The sequence below is a fragment of the Typopeltis vanoorti genome, chromosome 7 (assembly GCF_054136105.1).
Source record: "Typopeltis vanoorti isolate ZY-2024b chromosome 7, IOZ_Tvanoo_1.0, whole genome shotgun sequence".
Taxonomy (NCBI): Eukaryota; Metazoa; Arthropoda; class Arachnida; order Uropygi; family Thelyphonidae; genus Typopeltis; species Typopeltis vanoorti.
In genome coordinates, this window is record NC_143555.1 from 10,139,020 (window position 1) to 10,165,124 (window position 26,105).

The 26,105-nt window shown below is 36.4% G+C and overlaps 1 protein-coding gene across 3 annotated transcripts in view; it reads right to left on the reverse strand.

The window, feature by feature from the left end:
* The window catches only part of LOC150104479 (ATP-binding cassette sub-family C member 8-like), an 822,612-nt gene that overhangs the window by 718,351 nt on the left and 78,156 nt on the right, over window positions 1-26,105 (reverse strand). For all 3 annotated transcript variants that reach the window (XM_090395659.1, XM_090395657.1, XM_090395658.1), the window contains exon 3: window positions 12,313-12,495. In XM_090395659.1, the coding sequence (XP_090251785.1) occupies window positions 12,313-12,495 (183 nt within the window). The remainder of the gene's footprint in view (window positions 1-12,312; window positions 12,496-26,105) is intronic.

A 26,105-nucleotide genomic window follows, 5' to 3' on the forward strand; every position in this document is an offset into this window, starting at 1 on the left:
CAATCTCTCTGACTTGTAGAAGCTTCTGTGCAGTACTTTTGTTTTTTTTCAATAGATCCTGGGTGCCGGGGTATCCAAAGCATGGTTTGCCAGACCCGATTTGCCATAGCAAAAGTGCCGGATATATTTGTTGTGTTCACTGAGGCGGATGTCCACAGTTCTTCCTGTCTGTCCATAGTAGGCTCAATGATAAGAACAGGGCACTTCATAGACTCCTGGATGTGATAAAGGAGTGAATCTGTCCATAGGTAAATGGATGAGAGTTGCCAATTTCACATAAGGTTTAATACTGTGCGCAGCAGTTGGTGTTTGTTTGTTAAGCACCCTAGATATCTTTTCAGATGTGACTTTAATGCATGGGATGGTGATAGTTTTGTTGTAGTCTTCTGTGGTAGATGGTGGAGGGGATTTCTGGGTAGCATTTAGTATTTTATCTATTTTATGGGGATTATAGCCATTGGTTAGGAATGTGTGGCGCAAGTAAGAAAGTTCAGCAGTAAGAGCAATGTCATTGGAACAGATTGCTCTAGCTCTATGGGTTAGTGTTTTTAAGATACCATATTGTTGAGAAGGGTGATGGTGTGATTGTTTCTGTAAATATCTCCCTGTATGTGTGGGTTTTCTATAAACTGAAAATGATAAGGAACCTTCTGGAAGATGTGTAATCAGTGTGTCCAGGAAGGGCAGGCAGTCATTGGCTTCTAGTTCCATTGTAAAGCGGATTTTAGGATGCTGACTATTTAGATGTACTAAAAATGTATTCGATGTGTCTGGGCCATGTGGCCAAATAGCAAACACATCATCAACATAGCGTAGCCAGAGACTAGGTTTGAGAGTGGCCACATGGTTTCCTGACTAAATTGAATAACTGTTGTAATAGATATGGTATGAAGGTCAGCAATAAAAAGACAAAGACAATGAAAATAGGTAGAATAGTTGAAAATGTCAACTGTGTTTAGAACAGAGTACCTGTGGAACAAGTAAAACATTTCAGCTACTTAGGCACGCTTTTTAGTGAAGATGGTAAATTAAATATAGAAATAGACAACAGAATCAACAAAGCTGGTATGGTAGGAAGTAAACTGAATAAATTCATATGGAATAAGAGAGAAATTAGTTGGAACACTGAATTAGCTGTATAAAAGGAAGTGTTTAAACCAATTTTAACTTATGGATCTGAGAGCTGCGTCAGAAGTAAAACACTTGACCAAAGAATAGAGACCTCAGATATGAGAGTCCTGAGAAAGATTAGAGGCATAAACAGATGGCATCAATGGCAATATCATATTAAACACGAGGATATTATGAAAGAACTTGACATTGGCAGCATCCAGGAATGCGTTAGCAGAGCTAATCTCAGGTGGTATGGTCACTTAAACAGAATGGGTGAGGAAAGATCAGCAAAACAAGCGTTCTCTGCCAGGTTGGCAGGAAAATGACCAAGATATAGATGGATTGATACGGTACAGGGTGCCTTAAACCAGCGCTTCCCAAACTGTGGGCCGCAGCCTCCTTGGGGGCCGTGAAATAATGAAAACAAATTTAAAGACAAAGTAGATTTTTTTTATTTTAAAAGAAACGTGTTAAAAGTTTATTTTTCACTTGGTCAGACTATAATAAATTTATAATAAATTTAGTTTAATCCTTTATCCAAGTGTGAGCAAACAAAGTTTGTGCCTGAAAGTATCTTCATGACTGGGGTAAAGTGGTACAAGTTTATTTTTCACTTGGTTAGAGTATAATAAATTTAGTTTAATCCTTTATCCAAGTGTGAGCAAACAAAGTTTGTGCCTGAAAGTATCTTCAGGACTGGGGTAAGGTGGTACAACACCAGGCACTCCTTGCAAAGGTGGAGCAAGCTACCAACACTCCTATCTCAGTATCTCCCATAATGTAATGCAAAACACATCTCCTTGCAGATATGTCTAATGTTATGCATTAAGGGAAGAGCCACAACCCAGACTAGTTTCGACCTTTATTGAGGTCTCTTCAGTGGGAGCCAGGCCCAAGTGAAGATACCAGGCAGAAGCATTAGCAGGTCATCTCTACCTATAGGAGTTGCCAAATGGTGTGCCACCCTTTTTTAATAAATTACTCTGGATTTAGAGAAAGATGTTGAAAGTTTATTTTTCACTTGGTTAGAGTATAATAAATTTAGTTTAATCCTTTATCCAAGTGTGAGCAAACAAAGTTTGTGCCTGAAAGCATCTTCAGGACTGGGGTAAGGTAGTACAATACCAGGCAACTCCTTGCAAAGGTGGAGCAAGCTACCAACACTCCTATCTCAGTATCTCCCATAATGCAAAACACATCTCCTTGTGGATATGTCTAATGTTATGCATTAAGGGAAGAGCCACTACCCAGACTAGTTTCGACCTTTATTGAGGTCTCTTCAGTGGGAGCCAGGCCCAAGTGGCGATACCAGGCAGAAGCATTAGCAAGGTCATCTCCTCCTATAGGAGCTGCCAAACGGTGTGCCACCTTTTTATTAAATTACTCTGGATTTAGAGAAAGATGTTGAAAGTTTATTTTTCACTTGGTCAGATTATAATAAATTTAGTTTAATCCTTTATCTTGCTAATGCTTCTGCCTGGTATCTCCACTTGGGCCTGGCTCCCACTGAAGAGACTTCAATGAAGGTCGAAACTAGTCTGGGTAGTGGTCTTTCCCTTAATGCATAACATTATACATATCTGCAAGGATATGTGTTTTGCATTATGGGAGATACTGAGATAGAAGTGTTGGTATCTTGCTCCACCTTTGCAAGGAGTTGCCTGGTGTTGTACTACTTTACCCCAGTCCTGAAGATACTTTCAGGCACAAACTTTGTTTGCACACACTTGGATAAAGGATTAAACTAAATTTATTATTAAAAGAAATGTATTTAACTTTTATTATTTATTATTTATTTTTTGTTATTTTTTATATTTTAATGGAAAAATTCACACACTGGTGTTGGTTCACAAACTTTGCTTCCTGCGTATTTCGCCGCTTAATGAATATTAGTAAACATTGCTTATTCATATGTTTCATTTCAAAGCAGTGGTTAATTGAATTTACTTTGAATGCTCTCCAGGGAAGCACCAAATCTTCCTGTCCCTTTCATCACGCGTTCATAATCAGGGACTGTTGATATTGACTTTATATACATATCAAAACTCGTTTTATATTATCACTGTCATCCGAGCTAGTTTTCTGTTACCAATAAAAGTTTCGCATATACTTCACACATGAAAAAATGCTTAAACAAGTTCATGTGGGGAGTTGGTAACTTGCTTGCAGTGGTAAACAACATGCCCTCCCTAACAGCCACTATACTGCAGAGGCAATAAAAACAAGTACTTTTATTATGCCAGTGAATAAGGTATGAGGAGTCTGTGTAATATATTTCTCAACAAATAGTGCAATTAGAGACAACTGGGATAAAAACACACTAATTAATGAATCACATGTCACCTCATAAAGTAACTATGCTGTATATATAGAGTGAAACAAAACCATATGTTGCATGGGCAAACATAGTATCTAACTAAAAACTATTGTTATTAATTAGATGTGTGTGAGTTCGATTTACCAAGGCAGCAATAAAATTCAACCGAACATGTTAAAATTTGTAAAAGTGTTAAAACTAAGTAATATATATATATAATGAATGTTATGGCAGTTTCACATATGGAATTCGGTTGAAGAGAGTTAGCATTTCAACTCAATTGTCAGCTATGCTTTTATCTTTTGGTTGTGAGATCTTTTGTTAATACCTCACCAATCATATGCACATTTTAATAACCTGCCTTTGCTGTCTGTTTCGCGTTAGGCTTAATTACCGTAAAGGGAGAAAAGTCACAAAAGAGAAAAATGTTCCTGGTCCGGGGATTCCCTTATTCAGGTAATATTCACTAATTTCATGTTATCAGTCTGTGGTGTGCCAGTATCGTATCGGTAAGTGGTGATATTATTTGATCTATTCTACGTTAAAAAATTTAATCATGAGATGGATAAGTGGCTGATAAAAAAAAAAAAAAAATTCCCGCGAACAATCAGAAGAAGCAGAAACAGACTCAAAGAAAAAGGACAGTATTTCATATTTTACCAGAACAGCCCGCATCGTCTTCAGAACCAAACGGTAAGAGGCAAAAAATGTAATATATGCATTTGATTTTTGCAATATTCACTGTGTATGTTTTGTATTGAATATAAATACAATAAATATTATAATAATATATCTCTATTATGATTTTTTTTCGAGGGGGACCGTGAAATATTTTAATTTTTGCAAAGGGGGCCCTGACATCCAGAAGTTTGGGAAGCACTGCCTTAGACGATAGAAATATAAGATCTGTTAATGCTGGAGTCTTGACAAGTAACAGACTGATTTGGAAGAAAATTGTAAATAAGAAGTTAGTAATAATGTAAATTTTTCATGTAGTACTATCATATCCTGTACATCCCTTGAGGGTACATGACAGGAATTTGATGATGTTTTTGCCAAAGACTTCCCATGACTTTTCTTTAGCTAGTTTTATATGGTATAAATTAAAGATACAAAGAAATTACATACTTGGTTTAATCCTTTATCGAAGTGTAAGCAAATAAGTTTGCTGATCTATTTTCAGGACTGGAGCAACTCGTATATAGAAGCTTATGATTTCACATCACTTGCCTTATATCCCATTATGCAAAGCACATATCATTACGGGTATGTATAATGAATCACATGTTCCCTCATACAGTAACTATGCTGTATATATAGACTGAAACTATGACCCTTCCCATAATGCTATGCATTATGGGAAGGGTCACTACCAAGACCGGTTTTGATATTTAATGAGGTCTCATCAGTTGTATCACCAGAGATTTAACCAAGGTTAAAGTAATGCAGAAGTCATACTTTCATATATGAGTTGGCAAAAGGTGTTACACTTTATTATTAAAATACTCTGGATTCTCTGGAATAGATATAGTTGCTGGAAGTTTTTCAACTTGGTTTTGATATAAATTAAACATACTAAGAAATTATATACTTGGTTTAATCCTTTATCCAAGTGTAAGAAAAGAAGTTTGCACCTGAACTATTTTCAGGACTGATAAAGGATTAAACCCAGTATATAATTTCTTGGTATCTTTAATTTGTACTATAACCAAGTGGAAATACTTCCAACAACTATCTCTAATCCAGAGTATTTTAATAATAAGGTGTGACACCTTTTGGCAACTCATATACAAAAATATGACTTCTGCATTACTTCAACATTGGTATCACCTCTGGGTCTGGCTCCCACTGATGAGATATCAATAAAAGTCAAAACTGTTCTAGGTAGTGACCCTTCCCATAATTCATAGCATTATACATACCCATGAGAATATGTGCTTTGCATTATGGGATACAAAAGCAACTGATGTGAAGTCATATATAAGAAGCTTCCATATAAGAGTTGCCCTAGTCCTGAAAATAGTTCAGGGACAAAAACTTGTTTGCTTACACTTGGATAAAAGAAAAAACATAAGCATATAATTTCTTCGTATCTTTAATTTATAGCATAACCAAGTGGAACAGCTTCCAACAACTATCTCTAACCCAGAATATTTTAATAATAACATGTGACAACTTTTGGCAACTTGTTATATGAAAATATGCTTGTGCATTACTTCAAACCTTGGTATGACCTCTGGGTTGGGCTCGCACTGATGATACCTCAATAAAGGTCGAAAATGGTCTAGGTAGTAACGCTGCCCATAATTCATAGCATTATACATACCCGTAAGGATATGTGCTTTGCATTATGGGATACTAAGGCAAGTGATGTGAAGTCATAAGCGTCTATATATGAGTTGCCACATTCCTGAAAATAGTTCAGACACAAACTTGTTTGCTTACACTTGGATAAAGGGTTAAACCAGGTATATAATTTCTTGGTATCTTTAATTTATAGTATAACCAAATGGGAAAACTTCCAACAACAGTTTTACACAGTGTTTAGCTTTCTTACATTTGTCTCTGTGTTCTCTAAGTGCACAAGATGACTTATTTGCCAGGAACTTTTGATATGCTTTCTTCTTTTCCTTCACTGCCTTTTCAACTTCCTGTGTCCACCATGGAGTTCTGATTTTTCTATCCTTGCACACAACCTCACCACATGCCTCTCTAGTTGAATCAATCAATGTTTTCTTCAGAGCTTGCCACTGAATCTCCAAGGTTTGGTTCCTGTTCTCAAACTCTTTGATTTTTTCTTGAATAATGTTTGTGTATTTTAGTCTACAATTCACATCTGAGAGCTGCTTCAATTTTATTTGCTTTAAAACTTCCTTACATGTTGTTCTTTTCAGTATGAAATTCAATTTTATCCTGCTCAAGACTAAATGGTGATCAGTTCCAATTTTGAATCCTCTGTACACTAGAGTGTACAGAGGATTCAAAACACCAGTGAGAAAACATCACTATCAATAATAACATAGCCAATGAGACTGTCTAGTGTGAATTGTTACTTTGCATAGATGTCACTTTGCTGAGAACATCAGGACTACATTACATTTTTATAATCCAACAAATCTGGCCTTGTTTTCCATACAACTGGCACTAGACACAGTTCTTTGGAACTAGATTCTTCATTCCAACAGATTCAAATTTGATAATCTTTTTCTTGAAACTTGTAAAAAACTACGAAATCATCCAAACAATAACTGCTCTGATTGTAAGCCAATGTTTTCAAAGTTTTGGGAGGTAATTACTATTAGTTACTATTTTAACCACATTCCTGGCTACATTGAAAATATATTCATATTTTGAATGTGGCCATTGATCTCTTTTCTTCCTGATGTCCATATTACATACAATAAAATATGTTGGGATTTTTAATAAGTTCTATATTTTTTTTTTTACAAGCGTTAGCTGTGTAAATGTTTAAAAATATATCACAGCCATTAGAAATAGCTCATGTATAAAATTTGCTGGTAGTTAGGAATTTTTTCTATATTACAGATTTTTTTTTTTTTTTAAATTTTAGTCTTAAGCAAATGTTTTACTTTCATTTGTTTTAAGTTTTTTTTTTTTTTTTTTCAGTTTTGCAATAATGGTACCAATTCTCATAGGAGTGCAAACATTAGGAAATGAAATTCCAGAATGTTAAGAAGCAAGATAACAGAGATAGGAGCCAATAAGATATTTTCCTTCATTCTGGTACCACAAGAGAAATATTTATAGTTAAAGATGTGGAAACTAGGTACAAACTATGAAAGGCTTTTACATTCCAAGGTAGAACAATACTGTAATGGTAGGAAGCCAATTTAAAACACTAAAAATCTAGAGATTGCCAATGGAATATATATAGAGAGAGTAGTGATGAAATCCTAATCTATATATTCTCAAAATGTGATGAAATCAGTAACGTTAAAAAGAGAGAGAGAATCTCAAGTGAACCCCCCCCACACACACACACAGCGGATATCAGATTTTCTGCTGAGGTCACTTTCACAATAAAAAAAGCTGCTTGTACCAAATTTCGACAATATTGGTACAACTCTAGTTTTGGTGAACCTTCCAGGGATGCAGAAACAGAGACCACTCTACAGAAAAGAGATTAGATAGATCATCAACTAGTATCCTAAACCCTGTTGGAAAGAAATGCACATTTTTTACCTGCTCCTTTAGAACTTTCATTTCACAAAAACAATAGGTGTGCTAATAGAACGTATCAAACTAACATATACACTAGAAAATAGCAGAGAAGAATTCCCAGATTTTCCAATTCAGTCTAGCAAAGAAGGCACTTCAAACAAACTGTACTTGGCAAAAATACAAAAAAAAAAAGGAGAAGTCACAAAAGAGGTAACAGAAAAGCAAGTAAGACATCTGAGATAACTTAGACCACTTGAGACCTTATGTGGGAGTGATATCAAAAAATAATAAAAACAGTAAAGATCATTAGATGATCACTTTGGAGTAATAAGGTGTGACACCTTTTTGACTACTTGTATATGGAAATATGACTTTACGTTACTTCACCCTTGGTATCACTTCTGTCTCTGGCTCCACTGATGAGACCTTATTAAAGGTCAACACTAGTCTGGGTAGTGGTCCTTTTCATAATGCATAGCATTATACTTGTGATGAAACCAAGAATACAATTTCTTGGCATCTTTAATTTATGGTGAGAGTGACCATGAGGTGATTACCTGGGTGGTTGCAGCTATATGTGAGGCAAGAGTATATGTAGAAATATAAGGCTGATGATTATGAGAAGCTCAGGAGACAGCTTATAGCTGTAGCATAGAATGAAGAGTTGGGTAGAAAGGAGATCAAAACCACTTGAGTGATATTCAAGAACTATCTGATAGAAGCAATGTCTAAGTATATTCTAAGGGTCAGAAGGCTAAATAAGCTAAGTGTGAAATGAATGAATGAAGATATTAAGCACAAAGAAAGAAGGCATTAAGGAGCAACATGAGAGGAATGATAAAAATCAATTCCATGAGGAGTACAAAGAACGGGCAAAGAGAGTAATTTGGTTTATAAAGGTAGCAAAAGTGCAATATCGAAAGCAGTTAGCTAATGGGAAAAAAAAATCCTCGGGTGTTTTCTTTCAATATGTAGCCAGCATAAAAAAAAAAAAAAAATGGTGATTATGGTAAGATGACACTGATTGGAGAAAATGGTATAAGGATAACTGTGCAGAGGATATGGTTGAGATATTTAATGAGCAGTTCATAAAGGTCTTTTATCCTTGTGAATGTGACATCATGGAGAGATTGAGAGCAGTGGATTGAGGAAGACAGACTGACTGAGTGAGGAAGAGGTATATAAGGTAATAAGCACACTTGATATTAATAAGGCTGTGGGACTGGATGATATATCACCATGTATTTTGAAAGAATGTGCCAGGGAGTTAGCATATGCCTTGACATATTTGTTTAATATGACTCTTCAACTGAGTCAAGTTCCAAAATGAGTGGAAGGAAGACAAAATTGTACCACTTCATAAGGGAGATGAGAGAACTCAAGCATCAAATTATAGGCAATTTGTTTGTCAGGTGTAGTCGTTAAACTGTTGGAATCCGAGAATATCCGAGAAGAGGAAAGTCATTAGTGGTGTGCCTCGGATCTGTTTTTAGGGCCGATGCTGTTTAACTTATATGTTAATGATATTGGGGAAGATTTGAATTGGAATATTCAGTTGTTTGAAGATAATGCAAAGTTGAAAATAACTATGAGGAGTAAAGCAGATGTTCTAGCCTTACAAGAAGACCTGAATAAACTGTGAATGGACACAGGAGTCAGGATACCAGTTCAGTATTGTGAAATGTATGGTTTTAAAATTTGGAAAATAAATATGGGATGCAAAATTTATTCTTGGTGGGGATATATTGTTGGAGGTAGAGAAAATAAGAGATCTTGGGCTGATAGTGGATAAGAATCTAAATTTCAGTGGACACACTGCCAAATTGTGAGGACAAAGCAACGCATTTTGGTTATTATGCAGAAAACATTGACTTGTAGAAGTAAGGAGCTTCTTGTTCTACTGTAAAAACTCTTGATTATGCCACATATGGACTACTGTGCACACATTCGGTTTTCAAAAGGAAGAAGAGAAGTAGGAAAGGTTCCAGAGGCAGTTGACCATGGCAGTTTCTGATCTCTAGAATGTTGAATATGAAAAAAGGTTGAGAAGATGCAATTTACAGAGTCTAGTGGATAGGAGGAAGAGGGAGTGATATGATAGAGATGTATACGTTTGTAAGGAGTTATTATAGGATTAACGTTTAAGATGTTTTTTATAAAACACTGAGAGATGGGGAAAGAACAAGAGGTCATCCCTGGAAGCTGTATAAGATGGATGTAAGCATTGTTGAATATGAAGAAAGGTTGAGAAGATGTAAATTACAGAGTCTAGTAGATAGGAGGAAGAGGGGGGGGGGTGATATGATAGAGATGTACAATTTGATAAGGGGTTACTATTGGATTAATGTTGAAGAGGGTTTTTTTTTAATAAAAGCTGGGAGATGGGGGAAAGAACAACACATCATCTCCGGAAGCTGTACGAGGATGGTCTGAAACCTTCTCAGCCTCAAACACAGATGGCAACACTATCAGCAAGATTTTTTATTTTCTAAGTGAACATCTGTGATAAGCATCCATGTGAAATTGCAAGTCATTCTATCAAGTAGTTTGTTTTGTACAGCTGTCTGAAGCAAAAGTGGTCTCTGTATCCTTTGAAATGGATAAAATTAAGTATCGTGTGGTTATAAAATTCTTTGTAAAAGAAGGTTTAACGCCAAAAGAAATTCATTCAAATTTCATAAATGTTTATGGGCACTCTTCTCCTTCATTTTCAACAATTAAGAAATGGGTTGCTGATTTTAAACGTGGCTGTACCAGCCTTGAAGATGATCCATGAAGGACATCCAAAAAGTGTAACGACACCAGAAATCACTGATCAAGTGCACGATATATTAATGGATGACCGGCGAGTGAAAGTGCATAAAATTGCTGAGACTATAGGCATTTCAAAAGAATGTGTAGGATATATTTTACATGAAGAATTGCAAATGAAAAAGCTTTGCACAAGATGGGTGCCGCACTTGCTCACAGCAGATCAAAAACGCACTCGCACGAAAATCTCTGAACAGTGCTTGGAGCATTTTAACAAGAATAGAACTGATTTTGTGTGTCAACTTATTACTATGGATGAGACTTGGATTCACCATTACACACCAGAATCCAAATAGCAGTCAAAAGAGTGAACAGAAGCCAGTTGTTCAGCGCCAAAGAAGATAAAATCGGTTCCATCAGCAGGAAAGGTCATGCCATCGGTGTTTTGGGATGCTAAAAGCATGTTTATTAATTATCTTGAATAGAGTAAAACAATAATCGGGGAATATTATTCCACTTTGAACCAGACTAGACAAAAAATTCATGAGAAAAGACCAGGTTTGCAGAAGAAAAAAATCATCTTTCATCAGGTGTTTTAGCTGTCCACAAAGGTGTTTTGGCAATGGGAAAATTAAGGGATCTGCACTATGAATTGTTGGACCATCCATCCTATTCCCCAGATTTGGCTCCCTCTGACTTCTATCTCTTCCCAAAACTAAAAATCTTCCTCACTGGTCAGCGTTTTCTTCGAATCAAGAGGTGATTGCAGCTATAGAGGGGTATTTTGCAGATCTTACTGACAACCATTACAGGGACTGGATAATGGTGCTGGAGCATCGCTGGAATAAATGTATTAGTCTTAAGGGAGATTATGTTGAAAAATAAAAATAATTTTGAAATTATAAATTCTTTTTTCATTGTTAGGCTGAGAACTTTTCAGACTGCCCTCGTATAAGAAGAGTATGAGCAAGGGAGTGAGAAGCAGGTTTTCTGCATGGAGAGCTATGAATGATTGGAATGTTTCCTGAGAGTGTGGTGTATACAGAAAATTTGAATGTGTTGAAAGCATGGAATTATAAGCTGTGTGTATGACAAAGGACCTCCTAGATGAGTCTTGCCTCCATGGGATCTTTGGATAATAATAATAATTAAGGTACATTCATGGTTTCTCTGCTTCTCTAGCTAATTTCTATATGAAATATTTTGGAACACAATCCCTTGATATTGCATCCTTTCTTTTAGGCTTGCACGGTGATCCGAATGCATTTTTGAAAATTATGGAGACAACTACCGTGTTTGAATAAAAACTTTAGTTTAATATAACTAAAATCTATAAGAGATTTTAGTTATATTAAACTAAAGTTTTTATTCAAACACAGTAGTTGTCTCCATAATTTTCAAAAATGCGCCCTTGATACTGCCTTTCTCAAACCTTTTATTTAGTTAAGATATATTGATAATGTGTTCTCTATTTGACCACATGGCTGAGACACATCAGACTCTTTCCTCCTCCACCTAAACAGTCAGCACCTCAGAATCCAGTTCAGTTTGTTATTACAATTGTAATATTACATTCCTGAAGGTCTGTGACAGAGATAAAATGTTGAAACGATTAAACCTGGTGTTTATTTATTTCTCTGTGCTGCATTTATTCCATTAAATTTAAGTGTGAATGTAAATTCACTCTATACTAGGTGGATTTTTAGTGCAACTCAGAAAAGTCAACTGCTCTCAATGTATAAAAGAACTTGCATGAAATCACTTCATGCAGATATATTGCTGGTATACACTTAGAGATAAAATTAGCAAAAACAAGAATATCTTAGCTTAAATTTGCATTAGTTGAAAATTGTAAAATACACAACTGGGCCAAGCAATTTATATAAAATCAAAGTGATTGCTTACAAAATTATTTATTAAAAAAATTAGAAAAAAAAAAAGAATATTACCTCAGGCAGACTTCCCAGATCACCTAACTCTAAAGGACGCTGATATCCTAATCGAAGCAAAGGAACTAACCAAGAAAATGTAGCTTTTGAAAGTACTGTCACAAAAGGATGAAGGTATTTTATCTTGCTTATATCAAACTCTATCAGGGGTTCTCTTCTAACTGTTTTCTTACATAAATATTGCTAAAAGATAGTTCCAATATAATAATTATAATATAAAAAAATATAAAAAGATAGGAAAATAATTCAAAAAACTTAATACTTCTAATTGTACTATATAAATCTGCCATTTAAATTTTAATCACTCTTTAAAATAATTTTCCAAATTCAGATGTTTAAAAACAAAAATCAGATACAAAGTGATTACTGTATTTACTTGAATATAACTCTCACTTTTTTCTCCAAAATTAAAGTTAAAAAACCATGGAGCAGATATATGCGGGGATTTTCGGACTCCAAAGTTTAATCCTCTTAAAACTGCTCATATTATTTATAAAATGAATGCATTTAAATGCTAATTATCAATGTAATTTATGCATTCGGCTCACCTTCATCAAGCGATATATTTGAATCTTTTAGTGACAATGCCTCTGTAATTAAATGAATTATTTCTGGCGAAATTATGTCTCAAGTTCTCAAAATCCAGTTGCACAACAGTTCGAATGATGGTCTCTTAATCTTAATCACCCCACACGATCGAGAAGTCATTGCCCTCATTCTTGCATTTCCTCTACTGGTTGCCTCCATCTTTATGCATATGATTTTGACACCTCCAGGGAGTCCAAGACTCCTCGATGAGTCTTGGACTCCCTGGAGGTGTCAAAAATAAAAAAATAATAATAATAATAAAAAAAATAATAATATATGTTTGCTGTGGTATTAACAAAAGATTGTGCAACTCAACGACAAAGGCAAGCCGATGCTTGTTGAGATGAAATGCTGATTATCTTCAACCAAATTCTAAAATATCTGAAACTTCCATAACAACATTCATTATTTCTTAAAGTTTTAAACTTTTTTCGTGTGTGAACTATATGAGAAACTTTTAATTTCTTTTTTTACGTAAAGTAAAATTAGGAGTGCAAGATATATGCAAGGGCGAGTTATATTCAAGTAAATACGGCATTCAATTATTATTATTACACTTTCCATTTGTCTGCACGATTAGCCTAGTAGCTGTGTGCTTCGCAACCAATGCCTGGGGGAAGGAGTGTCCTAGGTTCGATTCTTGTCAGTGACATGAGGAGCTGAAAGATCTTCCTCAGCCATAGCCAAGCTAGCCAGTCTTGGGCGTCGAAAGTAGGGTTTTTTCTCCAGTTTATCCTGGGGTTTTTCATCCCGCAAAGCAGGCAAACTGGCCTTGAGAACTCAACACTATAGGACATAGGATACACTGGGGACATAGGGCTGACCACCGTATCCTGTGAGCAGTTTGAGGTCCGATGATTTATAAACCCTCGACACCGCAAGGTAAAGAGGGTAAAAGGAAGATGCAATGCAATGCAATGCAATGCACTTTTTCCATTTAAAAGCATTTCCCCATTAAATTATATTCAATGGGGAAATGCTTGGCTTCTGGGAACTGTATAGTAGGAATAAGATATATCCAATTTAGTAATAAATATGTTTCTGTAATATTATTCAAAGTGAAATCATTAAAATTACACACATTTTAGCATTAGTACAACAACTTAATTGCCACAAACTATTATTATCATTATTGTTATCATCCTTTCAAAGATTCTTTAAGAATATAAGCATTTGCTATATTATATTGATCCTTTCAGAGATTTAGGCCCAGTGGCCTGCCCAGTCATATTTCATCTTTTCTTTGGTCATCCTTAACTTCTTGTTCTCCAACTGGATGATATCAGAATCTTTTTTTTTTAATTGTGCTGAATGATCCATTCAATTCATATGTTCAATCCATTTATTTCTGTTTGTATATTTTATTATTAATATCTGACTCATAGAAATTAATATATTAATATCTATGAGTAGGTTGCCTAACCATTCCCAACTGCCTTTATCACCACTTACACTATCTACACTTAGCTTTGCATTAGGAACACCCACCTAATAATGCGTTGGTCTACCTCTGTGCAATCACAGCTTGCAGATGCTTAGGAACAGCTTCCACAAGGTGTCAAACATCCACCATGCATAACTCAATTCGTCCACTGCAGAAACTCAGTCAATTCATGCTCATTCCATGGAGGAAGATCAACAGTTCTCACACCCCATTCTAGCATTAATACAAGACTAACTTGTAATTAAGTTACAGTCAGGGGAGTTTGGTGGCCAAGTTAATGTGGCGCATTCATTATTGTATTCCTCCAGTCACTCAGTAGTTGTATGAGCCCAATGACAAGATGCGTTGCCTGTTGAAAGATAGCATTGTAGTCAGGGTAGATATGGATGGAGATGTATCAGCTAACAGGACCTAGGGTGTGCCAGGAAAAAGCTCTCCAGAACATAACATCATGTCCACCAGCCTTTTGAACCCCAACTCAGGGGATAGGGCTTCTTGTTGTTTAAGCTAAATGCACACCCAGCCATCAGTATGATGCAGCCGGAAATGGGACTCAACACTCTAGACAACCTTCTTCCATCTGTCGAGAGCCCAATGTTGGCATTCCTTGGCCCATGCGAGGCATTGTTTGCAATGCTTAGCCATCATCATGGGTACCCTTGTTGGTTTCTGGCTGTGGAACCCCAGGCAAAACAAGGTACAGCAGCACTTGGTGCATGTGGAAATGGGTCAAATTGTCCCACTGCTGTACTGGTGGGCGATGATATGTTCTATCTCGTTTCAGCACGTGCCCTTGCATTTTCAACTATTTCCCAAATCAAACCCTGAGAGTGTCAAAGAGATATAAAATCCTCCCTCAAATCCACTTTGCCAACAACCACAGCAGAAACACCAACATATATGATGTGCATCATCACTTACCGCCTAGTTTTGCCTGGAACCCAAGCTGTAGCTAGACCACTTTAACTGTCCAAATTATACTCCACACAATTCCTTTTGCCACCAAGATGGTAATCTAACTGTGCCTTTCTGAAATCTAAAACTGCTTGCCAGAGAATGACAAATTTAAAAAATGCTGTTTTTGACCTCCTCTGGCTTAAGGTTTCCTTGCCCCATCTAGTAATGTTCATCTGATACATTAACTACTCTAAAAATTTTGAAAACCATTCTGACCTTTTCCAATTCTTATTTCTGATGCTTACTACTTGCAATTCAATTAAGCAAACAGAGAAATCATCCATTTCTGATTCCAGTGATTAAGCTTGAACAGATGTGGAAGTAGAGGGAAAAAAAGGCGATATGATACAGATGTTTAAGTTAGTGAGAGAATTTTATGGATTAGAGTAGAAAGGGAGAAGGGAAGAACCAGAGGCCATCCCTGAAAATTATGTAAGAGTGTGGTGAAGAGGAGTGTGAGAAGTAAAGTTTTTACATGGAGAATTGTCAATAAAAATGTTGCATGAAACCTTTGATATCACATCAGCTTGGAAACTACACTGGAAGAAACACACCTTTAACTTACAAGTCATTTATCCTGAACCAACTGTCAGAGTGAAGGGTTTGACCTTCCGAGACTCTATGGTCAACACTTAATTGGATCAGGACATGAGAGATACAAACAGATGCTCCACAAATGGAAATGGACTGACTCTCCATACTGTGATTGTCACAACGTAGCCCAGATCATCAACCACATTATTAGTGACTGTTCTATGTTCTCTTATCCTGAAACTTATATGGACTTTTTTTTTTTTGAAGTTACCCCTGAACTTTTCTGTTTGACAGTTCCTCTTGTTTATTCTCTTATCACATTCTATACATACACCATTCATTAAATAAATAAACTCACATGGGACTACCACTGTTCAAGCACATAAAGCTAGCTTCCTCACATTCTTCTTTTCCAACTCCTGCACAGAATGACCAAGATAAATCGCCTCCTACCATTCCAGAAACCTCCAACATATGCCTTCTGTGGTCTTGTCTTTTGGCCAGAAAAGAATGTCTTAAATAATTTCAATACCAATAACACCTGTCCTATGTCATTTATGAAATCTTTTATACTTGTGGCACTTACCCTAATACATGGAAGTAACACCTGTCCTATGTCATTTATGAAATCTTTTATACTTGTGGCACTTACCCTAATACATGGAAGTAGGCATATCTTATTTAAGAAAAATAAATAAAATAAAGATATGCCATCAGACTATCAACAGAACAACCCTCAGCTCAATATACTCAAAAATCAATGAGGAGGTCATTGGCAATCAACTTCTCCATTATCTAGAAGCCCACCAATTAATCTGCAATCACAGTATGGATTCTACCATTCATTCACAGCAGATCTCTTACTTACATCACTGTTGCTGTTGATATTTCCAAAACATTTGATAATTTTTGACATCAAAGCATGATCAGTAAATTGCCATTCATTGGCCTACCTTGTACCTTCTCTAATTGGGTAGCCAGCTTTCTTTCTGGTCATTCAATGCTTGTCATGATCAATAGCTTCCTCTCTTCACCAATGCAGGAGTGCATCAGCAGGAGCGTTTGTATATAGTATTTATATATATATATATACAATGAGATATATTTTGTACAGTACAAGGATTCAGCACAAAATGCAGAGTATCTGGAGAGATTGCTGTTCTGAACGAGTCAGTGTGGCAATGCAGGGAAACTAGAATTCCCAAGGTGAATGGTAGCAGGGGGTGGCCTCTTGTGGGAAAGAGTTCTTGGGAGAAGGGGGGTGACATCAGGTAATGCTGAGCCCAGGGGAGTCTAGAGGGGATAATACTGGGTATAGAAATAGTGGCATTTTTATGCTTTATACTAATGCCAGGAGTATCCAGAATAAAGGAGTGGAATTGGTGGGGGTGATAGCATCAGCCTGGCCAAAGATTATTGGGATCATTGAGACGTGGTTGACAGAAGAGGATATAATAACAGGAATAGAAGTAACAGGGTACAGCATTTTTCGGCAGGATAGGAAGGTAAAGCGTGATGGTGGAGTACTGCTTATGATAAGTGACAACTTATGTCCTCTAAGAGTGGAGGCTTTGGAAGGAAGTGCCACTATGATTCTGAAAGCATATGGTGTGAGGTAGAGATAGGCAAGATGGGATATTTAGTGGGGTGTTGCTATAAATCAAGGAGCACAGAGGGTGGGGACCAGGAGATGTTTAATTGTTATGGGAGATTTTAACAACAGCAGTGTAAATTGGAGAGAGGAAGATGCATGTAGCAATAAGGCAATGGAATTTCTAGAATTCTTAAAGGACAAATGTCTTAGGCAATATATAACAGAGGGAACAAGAAGTTCAAGAGTTTTTGATTTGGTCATAGCATCAGAAGAGTTGATAATAACTGAGATGACATCTCTCCCACCAGTTGGAGAGAGTGATCATGTGGTTTTGACTTGGAAAATGAACAGACATGCAGAAATATCAAAGAGATGGGAACATATGTGGAATTATAAGGCAGGTGATTATAATAGTCTTAGACGTCAACTTGGGAAAGTTTCATGGAGGGAGGAATTGGAAGGCCAGAATATCATTAGTGCTTGGGAAATTGTGAAGGAATATTTGTTAGCAGCTGTATTCCACAAGTGAAGAAGAGGACACAATTTGGTGTAAAGTGGATGACAAACAATATTAAACAGGAAGTACATGTAAAAAAAAGAGACTATGGAAGAGATATAAGGAGACAGGTGAAGAGCAGATGCATGAAGAATATAAGACACAGGCCAGGAGAGTGACTAGTATGGTAAGGAAGGCAAAACTGGAATATGAGAAGATATTGGCCCTAAGATCCAAAGAAAATCCTAAGAAATTTTTTTAGCTATGTGGCCAGTAGGAGGAGAAATGATTGTGGAAGAATGACATTGTGGGATAAAAATGGGAATAGAGTGACTGATGCACAGGACATAGCAGAATTGTTCAATGAACACCTTATTGTTGTATTTCATCCTGGAGGAGTAAATTTTAATAGGGCAGTTTCAAGGTTTAGAGGTGCAGGAGGAAAGCGTGTTTCAAATACTGAGTATCTGGATGTCAGTAAAGCTGTAGGACTGGACGGCATTTCACCACGAGTTTTGAGAGAATGTGCTAAAGAACTGACAGTTCCTTTGACCTGGCTTTTCAATGAAAGTCTGGCTACGGGAAAAGTGCCCAGGGAATGGAAGGAAGGTAAGATAGTGCCATTGCATAAGGGCGGTAGAAGAATGGCCAGTTTGTGTGTCATCAGTAGCTGTTAAGATCTTGGAGAAATTAGTTAGGGACCCTATATAACATTGGGCAGATGAGGGTAATGTTATCTGTGAGAGTCAACATGGATTTGTGAAGGGGCGCTCTTGTTTTAGTAATATGCTAGCCTTTTATAATAAAGTTACAAGAACAGTAGAAGAGGGAAAGGCATATGCTGCCATTTTCTTGGATTCAGCAAAGGCATTTGACAGGGTTCCACATGATAAGCTGATATTTAAGTTGCAGCACATGGGTTTGGATGTCAGGTTCGTCAACTGGATTCAGGACTGGCTGTCCGACAGGTATCAGAGAGTTGTGTATGGTGGAGAAGTTTCAAAGAGGCAAAGGGTTACAAGTGGGGTCCCACAGGGCTCAGTACTGGGACCTATATTGTTTAACCTTTATATCAATGACATTGTCGGTGGATTTCAGGGGAATATTCAATTATTTGGGAATGATGTGAAGCTGGGAAGGGTTATAAATAATAGTGCAGATGTGGTAGTCCTGCAAGAGGATTTGAATAACAAGACAGATGGGCAAATGAATGGGGGGTTTCAGTTTAATGCAGCAAAATGTAAGGTCTTATGGTTTGGGAAACATCGATGGGACATTGCATACTCTATGGAAGAAGTTATACTGGAGGAAGTAGGGGAGACAAGAGATCTGGGGTTGATGATTGATAGAAACCTGATATTCAGGAGACATATTGTAAAGGTGGTGAAGGTAACACAGAGGATTGCTGCAATAATGAGAAGGACACTGACCTGTAGAGATAAAACAGTTATCATTCTGTTGTATAAGACCATGATCAGACCACACTTGGACTATTGTTCTCAGATTTGGTCCCCGGGATTTGAAGGGGATAAATGAACTGTACAAAGGCAGATAACAAAGATGGTTTCAGGACTGTACAATGTTAGTTATGAGGATCAGCTGAGGGAATGTGGACTGCTGAGTTTGGTGAATAGAAGAAGGAGAGGTGATATGATTGAGACTTTTAAACTGTTGAGAGGTGGTTACAGGGTTGACACTTTCTTTCACTTGGTTGAACAGTGGGAAGGAGTGATGACAAGGGGGCCATCCCTGGAAGTTACGAAAGGAAACTGTGAGCAAGAGGGTGAGGAGTGGTTTCTTTGCGTGAAGGGTGGTTGAACCATGGAATGCATGGGCTGATAGAGTGGTGAGAGCGAGAACAGTCACTGAGTTTAAGGAGTGGTATGATAGACTGTGTTTCGTAGGAGGGACCTCCCACGATGAGTCTTTTGACTCCTTGGAGGTATAAATAATAATAATAAATATCATTATACATTTTTTTAAACTAACTAAATATTTATCCATCATATTTACATATGGATTAGCATGATTGTGCATGCAATTCATGACCCAATGCAGTAAGAACACACAGTTCAATAGTAATAATAATAATAATGGAATGATTTTATATTAATAAACATAATTTTTTTGCATTTTGTCTTTTGTGTTTTTCTTTCAATAATATATATATATATATATATATATATATATATTTTATAGGTTGTGTGTATATTTTTGATATACTTGTTTATTTGTTTGGGTGGCATTTCTGCTTTCTTTCTTGAAGCTTCTACAGAGCTTATCTGAAGACGATAATAGATGGCAGTGGTTTCATGGATTTGTATCAGTACCAGTCATGAGTGAAGTGTAGATTTAACTGTTTATGTGTGTGTGTGTGTGCTTTGAAACTTATATATGAAAATATATATATACACATATATATAAATGCTTTTTTCCAGTTAACATGTAGAGGCAATTACACACGATCACAGACTACACTGCATGAACATCGTTTAAATTTTTTAAGGTGAGGAGGTTGGATTTGGATATGGTGGGTTTGTGTTCAATGGTGTTTGAGAGGAATTCGAAATATGTGTGTGTGTGCATGTGTAATTTCCCTCTAATTTTCAGTCTCGCTATAATATTTATATAGTGCCTGTTTAAGTTCTCTATAGGTCCATGGGTTTCTCTCATTGAATGGAAGTTTGTTGATCATGTCGAGTATGTAGAAGCTTCGGGTTTTTCATTAGTGGTTGTTATAATTATATATTATGTAGTTTGTTGACTGTGGTCTTGTTATTTGATAGGTTAAACTGAAATAATGTCTTAACATGACTGTTAGTGGCATAAGTATTTCACCTTAAATATTTTGTGTTCTGTCCATGCTGCCCATATTAGAGTGTGCTGTTCTCTTTATTCCCAGAATATCAGTTTTACCATTTTATTTTGCAACGATTGAAATCTGTTAGGTTTGTAGTCTGCGCAGAATGTATGTGACTATAAAAATTGCATATCTAAAATGTTTTCGCATAATGCTTTACAGATTAGTATTTTGATGTGCCGAAATTAGTATTTCAGAGCAATGTCTTTTAATCGATATAGTTTGCTTGCTATTACCTGAGTTTGTTGTGTAAATAATTTGTATGGCTATTCCAATTTTGATTAGCATCAAAGTGAAGTCCAAGATAACGTGTTGTTTTCACCTGTGTGATGGTTGTGGTTTTAGGATCAGCACTTTCTGTATATAGGAGGATGGATGTTGGATAGTGAGATATATAAATATATATGTAAATATATATTTATATGAGATATATATATATATGCTGTTTTTAGTTAGCCAGTTAGTGATTTGATTGATGTCGTGTTGTATATTTGTGTTGTTGTGAATGGATACTATGGCCGTGTCATCTGCGTATTCGAAGATTTTACTTTTTAGGAGAAGATGGCTAATATCATGTGTGTCTATATGTTAAACAGAATGGGAGGAAAAAAAAGCTCCTTCTGGAACTCCACAGGTTACCAGTGTTAAATCTAGAATGAAAGAGATTTTATAATGTATTGCCTTTCATTCAGATTTAACAAGTATCTGAATTCTCAATGTAATACTTATATATTAACAAAAAGAAATTGAATGTAAATGAAATGATAATAACATCCTTGATTTGAAATTTGCTGAATATTGCATTGTAAAATGTCTTATGTGAAAAAAAAAAAGGGCGGGGGGAGAAGCAATTTAGGAATGGGTGAAGTATGTGTTAGTATGCGAACATTAGGCTAAAATCCCAGACAAGATAAGAAGATTAAATCATGATCTGAGGCCATCACGTATGCAAAGGTCTACATTGTGTGTGTGGGGGGGGGGGGGGGACTTTGGACAAGAACAAGAAGCGTCGGAACAGAGTGCAGAGGAATTGAGGTGCCATGTGAAGGTCACTGAGGGGGTATATAGTTTTTTGCGACATGAGAACGAGGCTTTTGCTTTTGCCTTTTACCTGTTCCCGGAGAAAGGAAGATCCAGTGAGGTCAGGGTGAGATGAATGAGAGCGGCGATACAGCCAAGTGGAATGCCAATGTGTGTATAAGTCTCGGCATAGCAGAAGGTCAGCATAGGACGAGAAGGAAATGTGGAACCTCGTGGACCAACATCGGCAGCAGTGCTTATATGCTGTTTTTAGTTAGCCAGTGCATGAACATCGTAGGCGATGAATCATGATCGTATTTGCACATCTACCTTCCAGAAGCAAGAGCCTAAGGAACGTATCAGCCAGGTAACCTCGTCGAAAAGAGACCAGATGAAGAAAATGCGAGCCATATAATTCCAATTGAATCGCAAGTATAAGTCAGTAAGATCTTGATACCTCGGTAAAGTAAGAACTTTTCAATTTTGTAAACGAAGAAAGTTAGATTGTGACAGTAAAAGGGACTAATTAGAATTGTGATTTATGAAGTGTTGTAAGACTTTAGGAGTTGAACCATGAATAGGAAATGATTAATCTGAGTCAGAAAACTTGGAAAAGTGCAGTATGAAAATATTTTTGTTTGTCATTGTTGCGCAGTTCTTGAACAAATAATTGTGTGAAAATAATCTAGGAGTGTTAAGTAATTAGAAGGACATCCCATTTTAATAGTAATTGATAATATTTCATGTTGTAAGGGAACTAGAATGTCCATGTTACGTCGAGTTATCTTATTTACCTTTCATACCAACTTGAGATAAGCTAGTGTCTATAAAAATAATTGTAACTTGCTTTATTAGTAATGAATAAATTTTTTCTTGTCAACCAAATAACTTGGCTGATCACCAATCTCAATGCACCACTCATAAAGAGAACCTATGCGTAAATATATTGGGGATAGGATAGTCACGACTGCAATGTGAAATAAGAATATATTAGATTATTGTGTTTAGAAATAGAAAAGGGAAGGATATAGGATTGTGTGCCATAGTAGGTGTTTGCTCTTAGATAAAGAAATTCTCTTATCTATAGAATTTTGGTGGCACAGCGTAAACAAATAAATTTTCCAAAATTTGAAACAGGGTTAACACTAGTATTTTAACAAAGAAATTTGCTCTGGCCAGAGGCACTTCAACAAAATTTTCGAGTTGAAGAAATAACAAGAGACAATAATAAGAATACAACATAAACCAAGATTTAAGGAAAGGATATGAGATCATAGAGGAGTAAACACAATCAAAAATAAATTCCTACACATTATATATTTAAAGATATATAAATTTTACACCTGTGTCTCTTTGCTGTGCAATGATCCTATATGTGTGATGTGCTTTCTGTTTTTCATGTATGCTTTGAACCACTGGAGTAGCCGACCTCCAATTCTGATATGTGTTAGTTTGTTGAACAAGGTATTGTGTGTTAGTGTGTCAAACGTTTTTGTTAGGGCCATAAAAATGGTTAATACTATTCTGTTTTTATCTAATGCAGTGTTTATTAGGTCTGTGAAATCTTCCAGGAGTGTTGCTGTTCCTTTATTTTTTTGAAAGCCATATTGTGTGTTTGGGATGATTTGGAATTTTTCAATGTATGTGGAGAGGTTGCAATACACAATGTGCTCCATGATTTAGTTGATTACAGACAATGTGGCGATGAGTCTGTAATCACTTATGTTTCTTTTTCCATGTTTATGTATGAGAGTGACTAATGCAGTCTTTAGTGTTTCAGGTATGTGCTCCATTTCAAAGATTTTATTTAACAGTTTTAGTATAACTGAACATAGGTTAGTTGAGTGGGTTTTTTTTTTTTTTTTTAATGTCTTTTGGTCTGATTCCATCTATTCCTGGTTCTTTATTAGGGTTTGATGAATTGCAAGTGTCAGTTCTTTTGTTACTGTTGGGAACCACATTGACTGGGTCGCTCATGATCCTAGTGGAGAATATTTCTTTGTGTGGGGAGAGAATGTTTCCTGCAGATTTTGGACAGAGTTCGGAAATTGCTGATTAAAGTTGTTTGCTGACTGTTTGAGGGATTTGGGCTCGTAAGCAAAGCCATGTTTTTATTGTTTCTGAGGCAGTGGTTTTTTGTGTATTGTTCAGCATTTCATTTCTCAGGTCCTTTATCTTCTCTCACTAACTGGTAATCCTATCCAATTTTGTTGATAATAATGCACTCCATTCACTTACACATTCTACATGAAGTAAACAAATAAACTCCAAGATCTTCTATAATAAGTGCCTTAAAAATTGAATTGCAGCCACTTCAATGTAGCAAGGATAATCTGGTGACTTGCAATGCTAACAAAATGCAGTCTTGTGCTCTTTCTTGCAAAAACAACTCATCTTGCCTTCCCTCATCTTGAATAATACACAAATCATTAGACAGGACCAATCTCTCTCTCTCTCTCTCTCTGGACTAACATTTGTTACTGCTAGCCTTCTCTGGACTAACATTTGTTACTGCTAGCCTTCTCTGGCATAAACATATCATATCAGCAGCTTCCTTAGTCTCTCTAAGAAACTAGGCATTCTTTATGCTCAAGATATTCCTTTTAACCCAATGCAGTTACTAATACTGTGCAGATTCATGTTGCAGGTTTAATGTGTTCTTCCAAGTGGATGGTCGTTGATCTGTCAAGTAGATCAGCGATCATCAGCTTAGAAGAACACAAATCATACATCTGCAATCACAACTATGGTCAATCTGATTTTGCAGACCATGTATTGGATGCAACCCACAGGATCTCCTGGAAGGAAACCACCATGCTCCACCACAGTAAATTCGAAAAGTTTATAGAATCTGTTTATAGAATCTGCAGCGGTACTCAGAAATCAACAGAATTTAAATAAATAGGGTTACATAAAACTTCCCAAAATTTGTGAAACAATAATTGTCAGAGTTCCACTTTTCATCCTAGGCCACTTACACATGTCCATACAAGGTGCATCACCTAGATAAGGCTTGAATTATGCCCCATGTGTTTCATTTAGTATTGTGTTTGTTGTCTGTGTGTTACAAAGTTATTTGTAATCCATGAAAATGTCTCAGTGTCTGAGATGAAATACTGGAACAATTAAAATTAATTTTAATCCTTTCCTAGTGCTGTAAATATTCCATTAAGCATCCCTACATGATGTCCTCCCAAGACTTAAGCCTTAACACATGGACTATAGAGATTCATCCATTCATAAAATACTGTTCATATGTTTGGGCTGGTGCACCTCTTGATTCCATCCAGAGGAGAGTGCAATTGAGCTGATAAACAATCCCTCCTCTACTACTAGATGGTCTGGTTCAGCTCTGTCTTTTCTACAGATTTTTTCCTGAACATTGCTACATCGAACTGGATTTCATTATTATTATTCCATTTTCTGTAGGACCTGTTAAAACATAAGTAGTAACTATCCAATGTCCCCTTTACAATCCAACTTAAAATGTGCAGAATCTGCTACTTATTCTCTCTTTCATATTTCGTATTTCATATTTTATATTTCGCCTCTGTTCTCTGGAATAGCTTTCTAATGAAGTATTTCCCAACAACTGAGGTGCCCATCTTGAATTCTGGCAATGTTTACTGAAGTTTGTTTGTTCCAGTATCTGACTCTTCACTGTTGGCTGTGTTTCCCTGACAAAAACAGTTTGGAAGGGGGTTGGTTTAACCAAGCATGCCCAAAATGGCATGAAATTCCATCATGTTGTATACTATATGTAGTATACAACATGATGGAATCATGTTGTATACTACATATAGTATACAACATGATAAGAATACAATTTGTTTGGATAAATCCCAAACTCTCAGCCTATTTTCACTCCTTTTGTATCCAGGTCAATATCTACAACAATGCACCACAAGAAGGTGCGGACTGGATGTCGTCAGTTCTCTCATGTCTCCACATTTCTTAAAAAGATATGTGGAAACTTCCTCCCGGTTATTTAACTTTGACTCTTAAGCAACCCTGGACAATAATTATCATCATTAACACATGCAGACTCCTCCAGGGAGTCCAACATCAGGGAATGGAGCCCCATCTGTGTTACTCATTACCTACATGCCTATCATATCTCTCTTTGAACAGATTTACTTAATATGGTAACACTTCAATCCTCATTCAACAATCACCATACACCATGAAAAGAACTTTTTAACTACAGCTTCCATGTATGATCCAAATTCTCCCTCAACCCTATTTGCATCTGCATTATAAGATCCCCTTAATAACTTATATGTTTCTATCATATCTTCTC